The sequence below is a fragment of the Protomyctophum parallelum genome, assembly GCF_964188405.1.
Source record: "Protomyctophum parallelum genome assembly, chromosome: 15".
Taxonomy (NCBI): Eukaryota; Metazoa; Chordata; class Actinopteri; order Myctophiformes; family Myctophidae; genus Protomyctophum; species Protomyctophum parallelum.
The window spans coordinates 45,509,421-45,526,346 of NC_139710.1; the positions used below are offsets into that span (position 1 = coordinate 45,509,421).

Below are 16,926 nucleotides of genomic sequence, written 5' to 3' on the forward strand. Positions count from 1 at the left end.
CTATACTCTTTGTTAGACATCTTAAATGTATATCAGGGAGAAGTTCACAGATTATAAAACCAAAACCATCCCCTTATAGAAAATACATATCACCCCTGCTAGATAGAAAAAAAAATCCACTTCAGGAAATATGAATAACTATATGCATCATACTTCAACTCACATTTTACACCTCACATACAGTAAAATCAGGTGTTTATAAGAGTGACAGGCCCCTCTGAGTGAGTGTGAAAATTGACTCTTCGTGCAGAGTATTAAATGTGAGTCTAAAAGATGGATTCAAACAATCAATTCTCATCATACATTTATACTCCAGTGTCCAGTGTCAAATTGTACAAATTGGAGCATATAGCAAATAAATAACAATCACTTTACATGTTTTGTTGAGGCAGTTATGTTTTAATATAGTCCCAAAGTCTAGTGTCTATTTAAATCTCAGCTTTGAACTAGGGTTGCTTCCTTGTCTGGAGAGGCTGAGTTTTCCCTTGTTTTCCTTTTCTTCTGTGCTGCTTGTCCTCCACCTGGTGGTGAAGAAGGGGATTGCATGTCTTCTTCCACAAGCCTGGAGAGGAGAAGGTCAACACTTTGTTCCAAAACTCCACTCAGGACCTTCTGCTCCTCATGGGAGAACCGACCCAGAACATAGCGGTCTACTGGTGTTTTACTGGATGGTCTGCCAATTCCCACTCGCAATCTGGGCATCACCTAGAGAGGAGAAAAGCTGTCGTCTTTCTAGTTTACGGCATTCAACAAACGTAATTTTTTATAATTTGAATAATTACTACAGTTTATGTAGACAGGAATATAATACAGCATATAACCAGCTCAGTGGCCATGTGGTTAGTTAGAGACTGGGAGGTGGGGTTCGATCCCCAGTCAAGTCATACCAAAGACTCGCAACAATGCCTCCCTCAGCATCAAGGGTTGCATTGAGGGTAAGTCCCTGTGACATACTAGCATTATGTCCAGCCAGGGGGGTGTACTTGTACATCAAGCTGCCTCATGCTACAGACCTATGGGCCACATGGCTCGGCAAGGCATATACATATAATACAGAAATCTACACAGTTAAGATTCCTGCACAATCATCAATGCACAACCCTGTTGAATATGCATATATGCACACGTGAGTAAACTACTCACACACAAATTCACATTGAGCATCATTGACACTTGCACAGACATATAAGGCAACAATAATTATATCAATAGTGGAGAGGGGCTTCTTACATCTGTCTGAAGACAGTCCAAGCAGGATCGAACGCCGTTATGGCCCCTGCAGAAAGAGACATCTTGAGGTCAGAATAATGATTATGCAGACAATTGAGGTAAATACAATCTAGGACATAAATTTGTTAAGAAACACACCCGGCGCTTCCTCCATTTTTGAAAGCTATCTTCCCAAGAGGTTTGTCCAGATCATCATGGATGAGCAGTATGTCCTCTGGCTTGATTCTGTATTTCCCTGCTGCAATGTAGAGTAAACTTGGTTAGTTTAGGGGAAATTCTAATTCCACTCTATTTAATTGATTTTAAACCAAATTAGGCTTTTTTAACCCCCCACCTCTAATTATTTATTTAGCTTTTGTCCCCACAAAATGTCTGCAACACAAACATTAAATGCCATTGACAATGAAGGGAAAATGTACGTCATCTTGTCCCCACACGTCTCATACAGTATTTGCCATCGACAATGAAAGGAGAAATTAGGTCAAATGTCCGCCAAATATGATGTAAAATGTCCGCAACACAAACATTAAATGCCATTGACAATGAAGGGAAAATATACGTAATCTTGTCCCCACACTTCTATTTGCCATCGACAATGAAAGGAGAATTTTGGTCAAATGTCCGCCAAATATGACGTACATTTGTGGCAACAGGCATTCTGATTGGCCAGTATGAAATGATACATGCTGATGTACGATGATAAGAGCACCCCTCACTTCACACAGGTGTGATTTCTCACTCTTATTTGCGATCAGGCAGCAGACAACTGACCATCATTGCACACAGCTGCAACTACGTCAGCCTCTGACCTCACCTGCTTTGGTCACTGACACTCCATTGACATTCATCAGCAGCTTAGGACGAAGCAGCACCACTTGGGTATCCTGGATCTCTGAAACAATGACCTCACCAGACACGTGCTTGTCACGATGCCAACAGTCAGCCACCCCGAGCCTGGCAGCGAGCGCACCAAGTACAGCCATGCCCACGCTGTGCCGGGAACCTTCCATGCCAGTGTTACCCAATCCTACAACCTGCCAAAACAGATTACAGGACAACACACAGTAGAGGAACATATTTCATAGTGCTTTTTCTTTTGCAGGTCCATATAGTGAAGTTGCTGGAACCCCAGTAAAACTATGCCTTGCCCTTAACCTAACCTTATTCCTAAATGTAACCTCAGTAAAACTATGCCTAAACCTAACCTTATTCTTAAATGTAACCTCAGTAAAACTATGCGTAAATCTAACCTTATTCCTAAACTTAACCTCAGTAAAACTATGCCTAACCCTAAACTTATTCCTAACCTTAACCTCAGTAAAACAAACATACGAATACAAGAACCATTGGGAGCGAGCGGTCCGTGAAATGAATGTGTTTGGGGGCAAGCCTAAATAATAATAATAATAAACTTTATTTATATAGCACCTTTCATACATAAATGCAGCTCAAAGTGCTTTACAGAGCAGAAAAGATAATAAAAGCAAAACAAAACAGCATTAAAACAGGCAAGCAGTTAAAACAATAGGACAATGGTACAAAGATAAGAACAGATAAAATAAGGCAACGACATTAAAAACAAGCAGAATAAAAAATTATAATAATAATAAAGATCACTTAAAAGCAATGTTGTAGAGGTGGGTCTTAAGCTGAGCTTTAAAAATGTCTACAGAGGCTGCCTGACGAAGGTACAGTGGGAGCTTGTTCCATGCCGACCGCCCGTAGAAGCAAAAAGCTGCTTCCCCGTATTTTTTTGTTGCCACGGCAACAGGCTCATTCATAGTCTGGATTTTCGGTGGTGAGGTGACCACCGAACTACAACATGACGTCACGAGCCGTGGTGATGAGCAAACCACCGCCACCGCCCTTCTCTCTGTTTTTACTCACCACCACTCAACGTTATTTCAGCTCTGGTGGTCACCTCACCACCGGAGTGGTGGTCACCTCACCACCGAAAATCCAGACTCTGAATGAGCCTTTACCCTACACCTAAATGAAAATGGGTGTGGCATAACACAATTTAAAGTTACATGTCCAATCAGCAATCAGTATAACTCTTTAAAGCCTTCATCATCTCCCCACTGCTGTTGTATGCTACTGACTCACCTGCCAGTGAGGAGCCCCAACCAGAAGGACGTAGGGCCTTTGTCCCACTCCTAACAGGTGCAGTCCCAGGCCCCCGGCCCAATATCACACCTTAGTAGCCGGATGCACCATTCGAACCCACAAACTCTGGCTTCTGGGTGCAGGGCTGGGACTTTACCACTGCGCCACCCAAGCGTGTGATTATTTTGATGCAGTAATGGACTTTTTGTATTCTTTGTATACTTTGTATTATTTTTCCCCTTATAATTAGGCCTATACTTAAAAGGTCTTAAAAGTCCTTGTCGCTTCACTGATATCAGGGGACCCACACCGGGGGTCCCGACTCCCGAACCACAGGTTGAGAACCCCTATGGGGGTCCCGACCCATAGGTTGTTAACGCACAGTACAGTCACACAGACAGTCTACTACAGTGGTGCCTACCGTGCTGTAGTATGTTCCCTCAGCTCGGAGCTACAGAATGAGCGTAGGGAGAGGGCACATATGGGGCTAGCTGTAGTAGTAGCCCAATGCCCAAACATTTAGACTCTCGTAGAGGTTAAAAAAACCTCTACGAGAGTCTAAATGTTTGGGCTATAGTAGTGTGTACTGTGTACATTCTGTACAAAGTGTCACTTACCAGTCTCCTCCGAGAGTGTATTTCTGCTTCGCAGCCCATCACTGGAGTGAACGATGCACTCAGCAAAGCTCGGTTTATCACTCTTGATAAAAGTCGCCTCATTGTGGCAAAGTTCAACAGCTTCTTGAAAAAGTGTGATATACAGATGCAAAGTTGACTAAAAGTTGTGACGTGTTTGGTTTTGGTTGTCATAACGACATTCACAGAGTTCCCACGGTCATGCCCATTCTAACTGTAAAGAGTAATGTATCTGCAATCTGCATTGTAGCCTGATTGTAATTTGTAGCACCATATAGCTAGTTTACTGTAACTGTACCATACCATTGATATCGTAGGAACAGCTCATCATCATCAACAAGCCATCCCAATTAACGTACGGTATAATGTCGCTATTTTTTTTTTGGATAAATGGCACTATCAGACATAAATGGTTTCAAGTTAATAAAAAAATAAAATACCAGCTAACACCGACCTTTCAGCCTTTCCATTAAAAGTCAACGAGTACATTGCAGAGAGTACATATGGCCGATCTCCCACTACTTTTACTTAACAGCGACATCTGGCTTGGAGGTGTAAAACTGCAGTTGGACTCAGTCAGTACTAGTAGAAACCCCACCATTTCTGTTCAGTGTAGTAGAGTAGAGTGGATGAAACTAAATGTTAACTAAGCATGACATTACTGTTCCACTGTGGCAAGATCCAGTAGTAACCAGACATAAATTTCATTTATATTGATATATATCCTATAAAGGTATAGCGATTGTTGTTTAGCACAAAAAATAATACAATGGTGAACGATATAGTTATAGGAATCTTTATAGTTATAGTGCTCAGTGTGAATGGCACCAGTGGTTTCTTTCTAAATTGGCCTTAAAAAAACAATCTGATCAGCATTTGTAAAATGTGCTATATAAATTTGATTGGATTGGATTGGATTGGATTGGATGAAATAAAATAAAACGACGAATGAACAATTCTGCTGTGACTTCACATTTATTTATGAGGTTTATGCTTGGTGTTACTCTAATGTGCATTTTAAGTTCATGGTTCTTCCAGTGAATTTCTGCCTCAGTCATCACTGGGGTAGCATGGAACAGCATCAGTGACCGGCTGACATCGCTCCACCACCGCGTTGATCTCCCCGATTCTCACACCATCGTACGTTCCCGTGACAGTGGTCCAGCGGGTGTCACCGTTGTGGTTGGTGCGGCTCAGCCTGCCAGTGAAGGGGATGTCCGCCGTCATTTTCCTCCCATCCATCCTCACGGCGCAGGAGTGGTTGGGTGGAACGAGAAGCTCCACTGAGAGCGAATGGCTGATGGATTCCACCATGGTTGTCCCCTCTTTGAAGGTCACGGTCTGCTCCTTTGAGAAGTCCACAACCCCTGGTCCCAGGATGGGCACCTTAGCATTCATGGTGCTCACGGAGCCGTTTCGGGTTGCCCTCCCGATGTCCCAGGTCTTCTCCACGGTGCTGATCTTCTCCAGACTGACCTTCTTCTCTACGCTGATGCACTCCAGGTTGGTGACCCTGGCCAGCTGCAGGGTCTCTGGAGGGTGGTGGAAGACCTCCATCTGATCGATACCGTACTCCACATGAGAGATGTGCTGGCTGTAGCTGTCCCTGTTCATGGCCAGGACCTGGTAGCTTTTATACCAGTACTCATCGCCCTCCCAGGGGAGGAAGAAGGCCTCATGTTTGGTCACGACTTTGCCAAGACCGTACTTGTTTTTGCCCACGAAGATATCCGCATCAGGACACGTTCTGACTGCAAATCTGGGGACAGACCCATCTGAATCTTCAACCCACTCAAGGAACTCAAACTGGTCCACGTTGACCAGCACCTCAAACTTGGAGGACTTGTATTCATGATCAGCGAAGGGGTACTGACAGAAGTCACCGTTCCTGGGAGTGTAGAAGCCAGCCTCACAGTTGACTTTGCACACATAGTCAGTGCGCTCGGTGTAGCCATTGAAGATGGAAACAGCGCCTTTTGGAAGAGAGCCTTCCCATTTGACCCATTTAAGGTTTTCGTTCTCACCAAACATGGGGAAGGATAAGGAATCTGTGTCCATCTCTCTCAATTTGGCTGGTTTACTTCTATCCAGAGACGGAGCAACATCTTCTAACTGGGGGTTAAGCCAGGGCTCTATATGACAAGAGAGAAAACATGTAACTTTAAATAGTGGTATTTTATAACAAAGGATGGACGGACGGACAGGCAGACAAAGACATATACGACAAAGACATACGTATAGTCACACACACACACACACACACACACACACACACACACACACACACACACACACACACACACACACACACACACACACACACACACACACACACACACACAAGAATATGGATTCTGGTGTACAAGTGGTTAATTAAGATATCAACACTTCTATATCCTTTGTTTGACTTACTGTTGAGGGTTTGCTCCTCTCCCTCCAGCTGTGAGATGTAGAGCAGAGGGTCAGAGAGCAAAGCTGGACTGCAGAGCTGCAGGACTCCCAAGAGGACGGAGACACACCACCTCATCTGGACACATGGATGGGGAACACACTCATTTATACTTTGTCACTTTGTAATAATCAACTACTGTAAAGCCAAACATATTTCCATCAAAATAAATATCTATATACTAGTACTGTATATAGGCCTACATGCCGTGGTGGACAGTAACGAAGTACATTTACTCGCGTACCACACTTTAACATTTTAAATGTTGTATCTAATTCTACTAGCTAGTATTTGTATGTATGTATATTTATTATTTTCACACTACATTTATGTAACAATTGTACTACCACTACATTTCTAGGAAGGGAGAAGGTACATACCACTATAGTTCTGTTATTTGAAATAATATTGTGAAAATAACAGATATACAAGCTCACAACAGACCATTTTGAAAAATGTGTTTAAAAAATGTATAGATTTTCACAAAGCAAGATATTAATATAAACTGTACTATTAAAATATTATTAAAAAGAATAATTCCACTTTTACTGAAGTAGAAATTTGACTGAGCAACTTTGAATAATATTTGATCTATACTTTGATGTCAAGTACTGGCGTTGAGTACTTTGTCCACCATTGTCTCGAAAATGGAATTTGTATATATAATATAGGCTATTACAATAAAAAATAAATATAAGAAATTGGTTAATGAGTTTTTATTTTACATACAGTAGTTATATACTGCATGTTCCCATTACAAGAGTCCTACAGTATATTAGGTCATCACCACTGACACAAGTGAAGTACAACAGATGTACAGTGGTATTTTATATTGGTGGCTTTGATGCAGGAACATATTTTTCAACCTCCACAGTAAGAGTCTCTAAACACAATGACACAAGAATACCATTAACCTTGCCTACAACGCATGGTGCCAAATTAGATGGCTTTATACATAATCAAGTCAGTAGTTTTATTGATTTTGTATCAGTTCTAGCCAGAAACAGGCCATTATGTTTTTCAGTCAAAGTCAAGCTTTAAGAATGTTTTATGGCGATGTTTTCAGATCCAGCCCAATTTAGATTATCAATCAAGACTTGACATAACCACATATATAGAATCATACTGCAGAGAGAATCGTAATAGCTACAGATTACAGCCCACCACTTCATTCAGTATCCAAGTGTAAAGAAGGTGCTTTACCTTGATAGGTTCCTCCTCCAGTGAGATGTCTTGCAACGTGCACAGAGTTTTAAACCTGTTTATTGCCCACAATAAACATCCAGCACTAGGTGCCTCTTGGACTGTCCTGCTGCTTGTTATGAATAGAGTCCTGTCACAATTATTGCTATATCTAACTATTGTGGCATTGTTATACCTTTTCCTCCATAAAAAGGAAATGCAATTCTGAATGGGCTGTATTAACAGCATAAACAGCACTTTCCAAGTAGACATTGAATTACACATATACATTGTATATGCTAAGTAAGCTGTGTATCCCCAGAACCCAATAAATCAGTTTGTAAATAAATATATAAATAAAATAAAAAACGTTTTAGATGCATTTTCTGGATGCGAATTGGCAAATCTATTACAAGACACGTTAATGTCCAAAGTTCTGCCATTTTTATGTTGTTGAGGGGGTGAGACCGATACGATATTAGGACACAAATCCAGGATAGCAACATTATTAAAATGAAGATAATAATAATTATATTCATATTCAGAAATATAATTAAACACATTTCCCAGTATTATTATTATTATTATTATGATCTTACAAAGTGCTTTACATAAACAACAGAAATTCAAGAACACAAAAAACAAATGTTACAAATAGACGATTACATGAATAGTAATAAAGTGATTAAAAATGGTCTGACTGAGAGGTTAACTGCATCTGCTCTTATCAGTGAGTCATTCATTATTAGTCATTAGCTGAGATCTTACATAACCACTGCCACTGCATTGATAATACCAGGTCTCATTGTGGGGATCGCTTTTGAAACTACCATTGTTCTCTATGGACAGACCTATCATAGATAAGCACTGATGTCAAGGCCAGCTGAGGACGTCTTTGTGACAGATAGGAATTATCAGTTTGTTGATGCATGAATGTGAACTCTGTGTTGGAATTTATATAGAGGTCTTTTACATTGATAGTCTCTCTCATCTCTGTCATAGTTATGTCATTAGCGCTTACACCCTTGCACATTCACATTCAGCTGACTGTGAATAGCTTTTAGCCATTCAATGTCAGTGTGATATTTGTCTGTACATTGAGTGCAGGCGCTGAATGTGAACAAGCAGGGATTTAGGGCCATTCAGTGGCCATCATCTGGTCTCTGCTGTTTACAATGAATAGATGAATATAATCATTATACATAGAATGAAGTTTCATCTTATAGTAGAGCATTATAAATACACACTATCCTGCAAGCTCAAAGATTTGTTGTCTCAGAGGCTGTTTATTGTAGAAGACAAATTCTAAGTTCCAACTTTATTTGTAGGAAAGCACATACCGGTATATGAACCTTTTTAGACTTTCATTGCTGAAGTTACTTATTTATAATATAATTCATAGTATAATAATTGTATAATAATTATAAATTAACTATTTTGTCAACTGTGCTGTTGTCTCACACAACACAATGCCAGTGTCTGAAAAGTTTGCGTTAAGGTGTTGCATTAAATGTGTTTCAGAAGTATGGTACAGTAGGTATTTTTGAGTATTTGTAACAAAAATCTGACTTCTCAGATATAGGACACTTGTCCCCTACAGTAACTGTACGTAGAGTAAGATCTGGTGAGGTGCATTAATAGTTTCTCCTAACTGTAATAAATGTGACACAGAAGTTGGTACATATACATTATACACATATGCTTTGGAAATGTACAAAGATACAGGTATTTTGGAAGGAGGTGAAGAATGAGCTGGACACCTTGCTTGGATATAATTTGAACTTGTCACCTCTCCAGTGTGTACTACTAGCAGCTAAGGTATCCAGTGCAAGGACCAGACAAAACGCCAAATTGGTTGGAATACCGGTACTCTTATACATAGCGAGAAAGACTATACTCAAGCTTTGGATTCATAGAGACGTTCCTACACTGGATGATTGGTACAAGGAGGTAATGACTGTGGTTCCTCTGGAGAAACTGACTTATCGCTTAGATACAGTGGACCCTTCTAGACTGCGCTTCAATGTACCTTATTGAACAGTAGTGAATAACAAAGACTCTGGTGACCTGTAATGTACAATCATGTCAAGACTGTGGTGTACTCGTTTTGTCTTGTCTTGTTTTGTTTTGTTTTTTTGTTAGTTTGTATTTAGTTTTTTGTCTGTGTAGTGTATTGTAATGTCCGTATTGTGTTGTGTTTATAAAAGAAAAATGTGTGGTTCTATATACATTGAATGGCGATTGTTCAGCTGTGAAATTTCAGAGCCTCAATAACAATACATTGGAAAAAAAGAAGAAAAAAAGATTTCTCCATCTCAATGAAAGTGAAGTCCTTTTATGTGGCCCCCAAAATCACCATATTGGCACCTAACTAATTAGGCATAGGGCTTACCTGAATCAAGACAGCAAGGACTTTTTTCTGGCGCTATCCCTTTTGGAATAAGTGTTTGACTGTACTCTATTGCTGTTTTTACATTTATGTGTAATAAGTGATTCAATCAATCAATCAGTCAAAGGCCTACAAGGAATTATTTGTTAATTATTTTGACAGTTAAGAAATTAAGTAATTTTCTCCTTGACATAGAGAAACAAATGTTCATGCCTGTATTTCAACTTGTCTCAAATAATTACTGTAACTTACTTACAATAATTACAGTAGGCCTACTTATATTCCACCCCAAAAAAGGAAGAAAAAAATGCAACCACCTGTAGCCTATAGCTGGTTCAATATACAACAGCTAGACCTTTTAGAGAAGAGACCATGTTACTTGTGTTATGTTTATATATTTATCGATTGTAATTATTGCATACAAGGTATTAAATGGTCTAATTCCAACTCTCTCTGCTCTGAGTTAACTAAAGGGGACTGGGTATTTTCCCAACCATTCATATTTCATACAGATACATCTGTATCTTCTTTTACAATGACCTACCATTTATAATCATGTGTTGTTGTGAGGGTGGCGTATAGGCTATGAGTCATGAATGTACCATGGTTTTTGTTGTTGTCTTTTAATGAGAAGCACATTGAGATTGCTTTGTGTGAAATGTGCAATATAAAAAAATAGTAAACATCATTTTATTATTCCATACATTTATTGCAATATATATCACGGTGGCGAGCAAAATCTGCTTTTGCAACTCACTCATACTGAGTACTGTAGTGTACATTACCCAACAGTATTTTTTACAGATCAGTGTCTTGAGGGCATGGCTTGGCATCGGCCACAGGCTCGCAGCGGTCAATCACTGCCCGAACCTCTCCGATCTGCACCCCATCGTACGTGCCCGCAATGGAGGTCCACTGGGTCTCCCCATTGCGGTAGGTCCGACTGAGGCGGGCCGTGTAGGGGATGTCAGCCGTGATCTTGCGACCCTCCATGCGGACAGTACAGGAGTGGTTAGGTGGGACGGTCATTTGCACGGACACAGAGTGGCTCAGGGCCTCCACCATAGTGGTGCCTCTGTTAAACTGCAGGGTCTTCTCCCCCGTGAGCTCGATACCTGCGGAGCCGATGAGGGGGATCTTGGCGGTGATGCCACCGGTGACACCCAGCATGGTGGTGCGGCCGATGTTCCAGGTGGTCTCCACCTCAGTTGTCTTGGAGATGGTCACGGTCTTCACCACATTCTGGCACTCATTGTTGGTCACCCCAGAAATGCGCATAGTCTCCGGTGGGTACTGAAAGATCTCAACCTCATCAATGAAGTACTTGACATCAGAGATATGCTGACTATAGGCATCCCTGTTAATGGTCAGTACCTGATATGATTTATACCAGTACTCATCACCCTCCCAGGGGAGGAAAAAGGCCTCATACTGAGGTACCACCTTACCAAGTCCATATTTGTTTTTCCCCACATAGATGCCTCCTCCAGGGCAGGTCTTGGCGGAGTGTGTAGGCACCGAACCATGGGAATCTTCCTTCCACTCCAGGAACTCAAAGTTGTCCTTGTTGGTCAGGATCTCGAATTTGGGCGCATAGTACTCGCTGTCTCCATAAGGGTAGCGGCAGTAAGGACCCAGGCTTGGGCTGTAGAACCCAGCCTCGCACCGGTATTTACAGACGTAGTCAGTGCGCTCAGTGTAGCCGTTGTAAATTGCCACAGCACCGTTGGGGAGGGAGCCGGTCCAAGTCAGCCACTCCAGATTTACATTGTCTGCAAACATGAAGGAGGTGTGCTTCATCTCTTGATCCTGCTGATCCTCAAACTCAGTGGGATTCAGGGGGCCTGGAACCAGTGTGTTACCACCCACTGGGGGAACCCTCCCCTGCAATTCTGGGTTCAGCAGGGACACTAGTAGACAGAGATGACATGGCAGGGTGTTTCAATGTTGGAATAAAAGACAATTTAGCAATATCATTTAGCAATATCATTACCAAATATCATGATAATGCATTAGCAGGGGTCTTGAACAGGAGGTCCAGGACTCCAAGGGGTCCTCAGAGTTACTACACTCCTGTAGTAACTCTGAGGTCCTCCAAACTTTAGTGTGATAGGATCCTGAGAGGAGTGAGGGGAACATTAGCCAGTAGCCATCTGGGGACAGAGTCGAGCCCCCCCACACACACAATTCTATACAATATGTAGTGCCCTGCCCTGTCCCTGGTCATCTCTCTCTCTCTCTCTCTCTCTCTCTCTCTCTCTCTCTCTCTCTCTCAGCTAAGGGGTCCCTGCATTAGAGGGTCATTTACCTCTTCTGTACTGTGAGCTCCGCCTCACAATGTCCTGCAGGCTGGCAGAGGCCAGCCCCAACATGGCTAAGAGCACCAATGCTGAAGGCTTCATCTATGGACAGGCAGAGTGAGAAAATCAGTCTTGATTATATTATTTTTCCATAGTCTTGCAATACACACACATAGATTAAGGAAGCTAACCAGAATGCCAATGTTAGGAAGTTGTTTGTCAAATGTCAAATGGTAAATGGTAGAAATCCATCTTGGCAATACTATATATTGAATTTGCCATTATAGGATGCCATCATTATGATGCCATCATATAGATGTTATTTTTAAGAATGATATTTAGTATTGCAATATTATGAACATTCTTACTTTATATTTGATCATAAACTACTAGTGTAAGGGAAGATAATTCAATGCCATCTGTCTATCCCAGTTACACTGCGTAAATAAGTTATTACAGAGAAATGTAACAATATTGACTCATATACTGAATATTGACTTGTGGCATCCATAAATATTGAACACTTTTAAGTCATATTTCTCGGCTCCTATCTCTAGCACACCAAGCACATACCATTTTAATCACAGAGTTATAGAATTCCATTATCATACACTGTCTCTCTCATGGGCCTAATACACACAACCCTGGCTAAAAATACATTGTACAGGCAGTGCACTCACCGTTACAGCGGTCCCCTAGTGAGTCTAACTCTTGTCACCAGCAGGTTTATATAGTTGCTTTATGGCCAACTCATAAATCACAGCATACAACTCTCACTCTCTGTTCTGAGGTGGACCAATAAACATAGGCTACAGTGCATTTGTATAGATCATGATGGTCATGAAAGATTGTTCATGTTGAAGCCTCTCAGGATTGGATCAGTGATTACTTGTTCACATAGTTTCCACTAATTCAAAACAACAAACATGGTATCTCTATCAAAAGAAATGATTTGCATAGAATAGGGTTTTGTTTTGTTTTGTTATCTGTGATCCTAACCCTATGCTATATTATGGCCTCTTCCTTAATACAAGAAAGAATAAACAAGTTCCCACGGTTCATAAACAATATTTGGCTATTTGCAAACTCCTTATTCCATAAGAATGACCAGGACTGAAGATTGCCTTTGTGCTAATTTCTCCACCTGTGATAAACCGGTGTCAAAATGAAAGATAAGATTTGGGATTATTAACAGGGTAAAGAAAACAAGATAATAAAAGAGTGATAAGCAATGGTACTATCAATAAAGAACCAATTCATATTCTGCAGGACCCAGCTACAGTACCAACCATTCATTTGAAATACGGTGGAACTTAAAACGTGTGTGTGTGTGTGTGTGTGTGTGTGTGTGTGTGTGTGTGTGCGTGCGTGCGTGCGTGCGTGCGTGCGTGCGTGCGTGCGTGCGTGCGTGCGTGCGTGCGTGCGTGCGTGCGTGCGTGCGTGCGTGCGTGCGTGCGTGCGCGCGTGCGTGTGTGTGTGTGTTGGTCTGACACATAAATGTTAGTCTCGTGTTACCAGACTGTTGACTCTCGCAATTTCCAAATGCTTCTATATAGCATTCGGAGATTGTGGAATAGTTGTCTGGCTACGCGAGACTACATAAATGTGTGAAATGTGTATTTCCTGTCCTGGTATTGAAAGAAAATGAAACATAACATACTGGGCGATAAGTCAAAAAGGAGACATCGAATAGGAAGGACGGATGGGGAGGAATCAACATATGGAATGTCAGAACAGGTCAACTCCATATGGAGATCTAAGGGTTTGAGGTTTGAGGTCAGATGTAGAGTTGCTGGCCGGCTATGCAGATCTAGGTGATGATCCAGTCCTCTCCATGTATGGCTCTCCAGGGTTTGATGAGGTCAGTGTTGTGATCATATACGTATGGAGACTGCCATATATGGAGCGTCTCATGAGGCATGATGGACTGACGGCCATATGGTGGAGTGACATGTTATGAGGCGTGATGGACTGACAACCATATATCAAAATCAAAATCAAATCAAATTGTATTTATAGAGCACATTTTCAAAGACCAGGAGGCCAACCAAAGTGCTGTACAGGAAACATGACACAAGTAACATAGTAAAACAAAATCAAAGCAACACAAAAACAAAAAAAAAGTACACAGGTTAATTAGGTCACACATTGAAAGCCAGGGAGAAGAAATGGGTTTTGAGTAAAGACTTAAAGGTCTCTAAGGAGGGAGCAGACTTAATATGAAGGGGCAGACAGTTCCAGAGTTTGGGGCCGGCCACCGAAAAGGCACGGTCACCTCTGGACCTGTAATTGGAATTGGGCACAGTCAGGAGCCGCTGGTCAGCTGACCTCAGGGCCCTGGATGGGGTGTAAGGGACCATGAGTGCCGATAAATACAGGGGGGCCAAACCGTTTAGGGATTTAAAAACAAATAATAGAATCTTAAAATCAATTCTAAATTTAACGGGAAGCCAGTGGAGGGAGGCAAGAACCGGAGTGATATGATCACGCCTCCTCGTGCCAGTATATAGCGCATTGCAATAATCGAGCCGCGATGAGATAAAGGCGTGGATAACTCTGTGAAGGTCAGGTTGGGAAAGGTAGCCCTTGATCCTGGCCACTAGCCTGAGTTGATAGAAACTTGCTTTGACCAATCTGTTTGACTAATCTGTTTATCAAATTTAAGGTTGTTGTCAAACAACACACCCAGATCTTTCACTGATGAGTGGATATTGGCACTGAGGGGTCCCAAGGTGGCAAGGGACGGGGCTGACTGTTGGCCAAAAATGATAACCTCCGTCTTACTTTAGTTGAGGGTGAGAAAGTTATTTAGCATCCAACTTTTGATGTCGGAGATGCAATCGAGGAGTGGCTGGAAGGGGTCTGTGAGCAGACTATTGGTGTTTAGAGGTAGATAGAGCTGCACATCATCCGCATAGAAATGAAAAGAGACATTATGCTTCTTGATTATGCTTCCTAGGGGCAGCATATATAATACAAATAAAATGGGGCCTAAGATAGAGCCCTGGGGAACTCCGCAGGACAGGGGGGCGGTGCGTGAGGAGTATTCCCCGAGCCTGACAGCAAGACTCCTGTCAGTCAGGTAGGATCTAAACCACAGTAGAGCAGTACCAGTGATACCTACACAATGCTCTAACCTGGAGAGCAGGATGCTGTGATCCACGGTATCAAAAGCGGCAGTCAGGTCCAGGAGGACCAGGGCGGCCGGACTACCTGAGTCAGCGGTTAAACTCAGGTCATTAAAAACTCTATAGTAGGGCCGTTTCAGTACTATGACCAGGTTTAAAACCAGACTGAAATGTATCGTGGATACAGTGGAGTGTAGTACTTTTATCTAGAAAGAAATTAAGGAAGTTGTCACAGAGAGTAAGTGAGGGCACAACAGGGGATGTATCACGGGGATTTATGATGGAGTTAAGGACATTGAAAAGGACCTGTGGCTTGTTACTGTTTTGAGACACAAGGTTGGAAATATAGTCCTTTTTTGCAGCTACAGCTCTGGTAGTCCCTGAAGCAGTTTCGTAGAATCTCTAGTGAGACATGAAGTCTGTCTTTTTGCCACTTCCTCTCAGCACGTCTGCAGGCTTGTCTGAGATTGCGAGTGTTAACATTAAGCCATGGCTCAGAAAGTGCTTTTGTGCTTTTAATTTTGAGCTTAAATATATGGAGGTGTGACCGTGTGACGGAGCAACAGACAGGTTTTGCAGGTTTTCCTAGTAATCTGCGACCTACAGTCGCAATTACTGATGCAGGGACAGCACTTTTAGTTCTTTAAACTCACTCAGACATACAATTTTATGGTTCTGATTGTTATACGTTTGTGTGTGTGTGTGTGTGTGTGTGTGTGTGTGTGTGTGTGTGTGCGTGTGTGTGTGTGGGGAGGGGGGGGGGGGGGGGTGTTGAAAGTGTGTTTGACCAAAATAAGACAAGAACGATTGGGTATTGGCATGAACCTTTGTGGGAATGATCCCATGCTGCCCCGGAGAGATGCTTAACGTTTTGGTTGAAATATTAAGGTCACCATCAAGGTCAAAATTTGCTCTGGTCCATAGCGTTCTTCCATAGAGTTCTTCTAATGCTATGGACCAGGGCTAGGTCAAAATGATAATCAGCCATATAGCTCACACATGCCATCATAATATGGCACAATCCCATCTACTCACTAGTCTGCATCTCATTGGTGGGAATATCATAGGCAGAAATGGTGCCATTTTATGAGCATTAGTGTTGAGCACTGTTGACTAATTACACGAAGATATGTAAATTTGTGTGAAGTGGTCCTTAAAGACCCAGAGGACTAACCACCATGTGTTCCAAGTTCCAGCCTGCTCCAAGTACAATGTCCAATAGAATAGCATCCCATGTTCTCCATGGCAAAAAAAAAGAAGAAAAATTTACATTTCTTTATTGTTCATGCATTTACAATAAAATGACAGAAGGGGGCAGCAACTGCTTGACTGAAACGCTCAGTGAGGGAAGACCATGGTAAATCACTTATTCACTATTCAGCTTTGTCCTTTGCTTTGCTGGGAATATATGATGAAGATGTTCAATAGAAACTGCAGAGTCGAGAACTGTCATATATCAGCATCATAAATATCATTGTTGTTGTTCTGTACTGTGATATGGATTCCC

The 16,926-nt window shown here is 41.8% G+C and overlaps 3 protein-coding genes across 3 annotated transcripts; all 3 read right to left on the bottom strand.

Annotated features, from left to right (window-relative positions):
* Window positions 1-378: 378 nt before the first annotated feature.
* Window positions 379-4,424, bottom strand: ptrh1 (peptidyl-tRNA hydrolase 1 homolog). The gene is made up of 5 exons (XM_083784691.1): window positions 3,954-4,424; window positions 2,045-2,264; window positions 1,369-1,468; window positions 1,231-1,276; window positions 379-705 (listed from the first exon to the last, which is right to left on the bottom strand). Exons 1-5 carry the CDS (start codon window positions 4,143-4,145, stop codon window positions 436-438), a joined length of 828 nt encoding a protein of 275 aa, XP_083640817.1. The 5' UTR covers window positions 4,146-4,424; the 3' UTR covers window positions 379-435.
* Window positions 4,425-5,021: 597 nt separating this feature from the next.
* On the bottom strand, window positions 5,022-6,498 carry LOC310872676 (natterin-3-like; the record flags this gene model as incomplete). Its single annotated transcript, XM_083784722.1, has 2 exons — window positions 5,022-6,103; window positions 6,384-6,498. 2 exons carry the CDS (start codon window positions 6,496-6,498, stop codon window positions 5,022-5,024), a joined length of 1,197 nt encoding a protein of 398 aa, XP_083640848.1.
* A 4,291-nt stretch (window positions 6,499-10,789) lies between these two features.
* Window positions 10,790-12,393, bottom strand: LOC310872677 (natterin-3-like; the record flags this gene model as incomplete). Its single annotated transcript, XM_083784723.1, has 2 exons — window positions 10,790-11,901; window positions 12,300-12,393. The coding sequence occupies 2 exons, from the start codon at window positions 12,391-12,393 to the stop codon at window positions 10,790-10,792; spliced, it is 1,206 nt and encodes a 401-aa protein (XP_083640849.1).
* Between the last annotated feature and the right edge of the window lie 4,533 nt (window positions 12,394-16,926).

Bases quoted from the DNA above. Each gene is read 5' to 3' on its own strand.
- ptrh1 (XM_083784691.1), bottom strand. From the start codon at position 4,145: ATGACAACCAAAACCAAACACGTCACAACTTTTAGTCAACTTTGCATC. The intron at 1,469-2,044 runs GTGAGGTCAGAG...TCTACATTGCAG, and splicing joins AGTGTCAGTGACCAAAGCAG to CAGGGAAATACAGAATCAAG. The intron at 1,277-1,368 runs GTGTGTTTCTTA...CTCTTTCTGCAG, and splicing joins AAAAATGGAGGAAGCGCCGG to GGGCCATAACGGCGTTCGAT.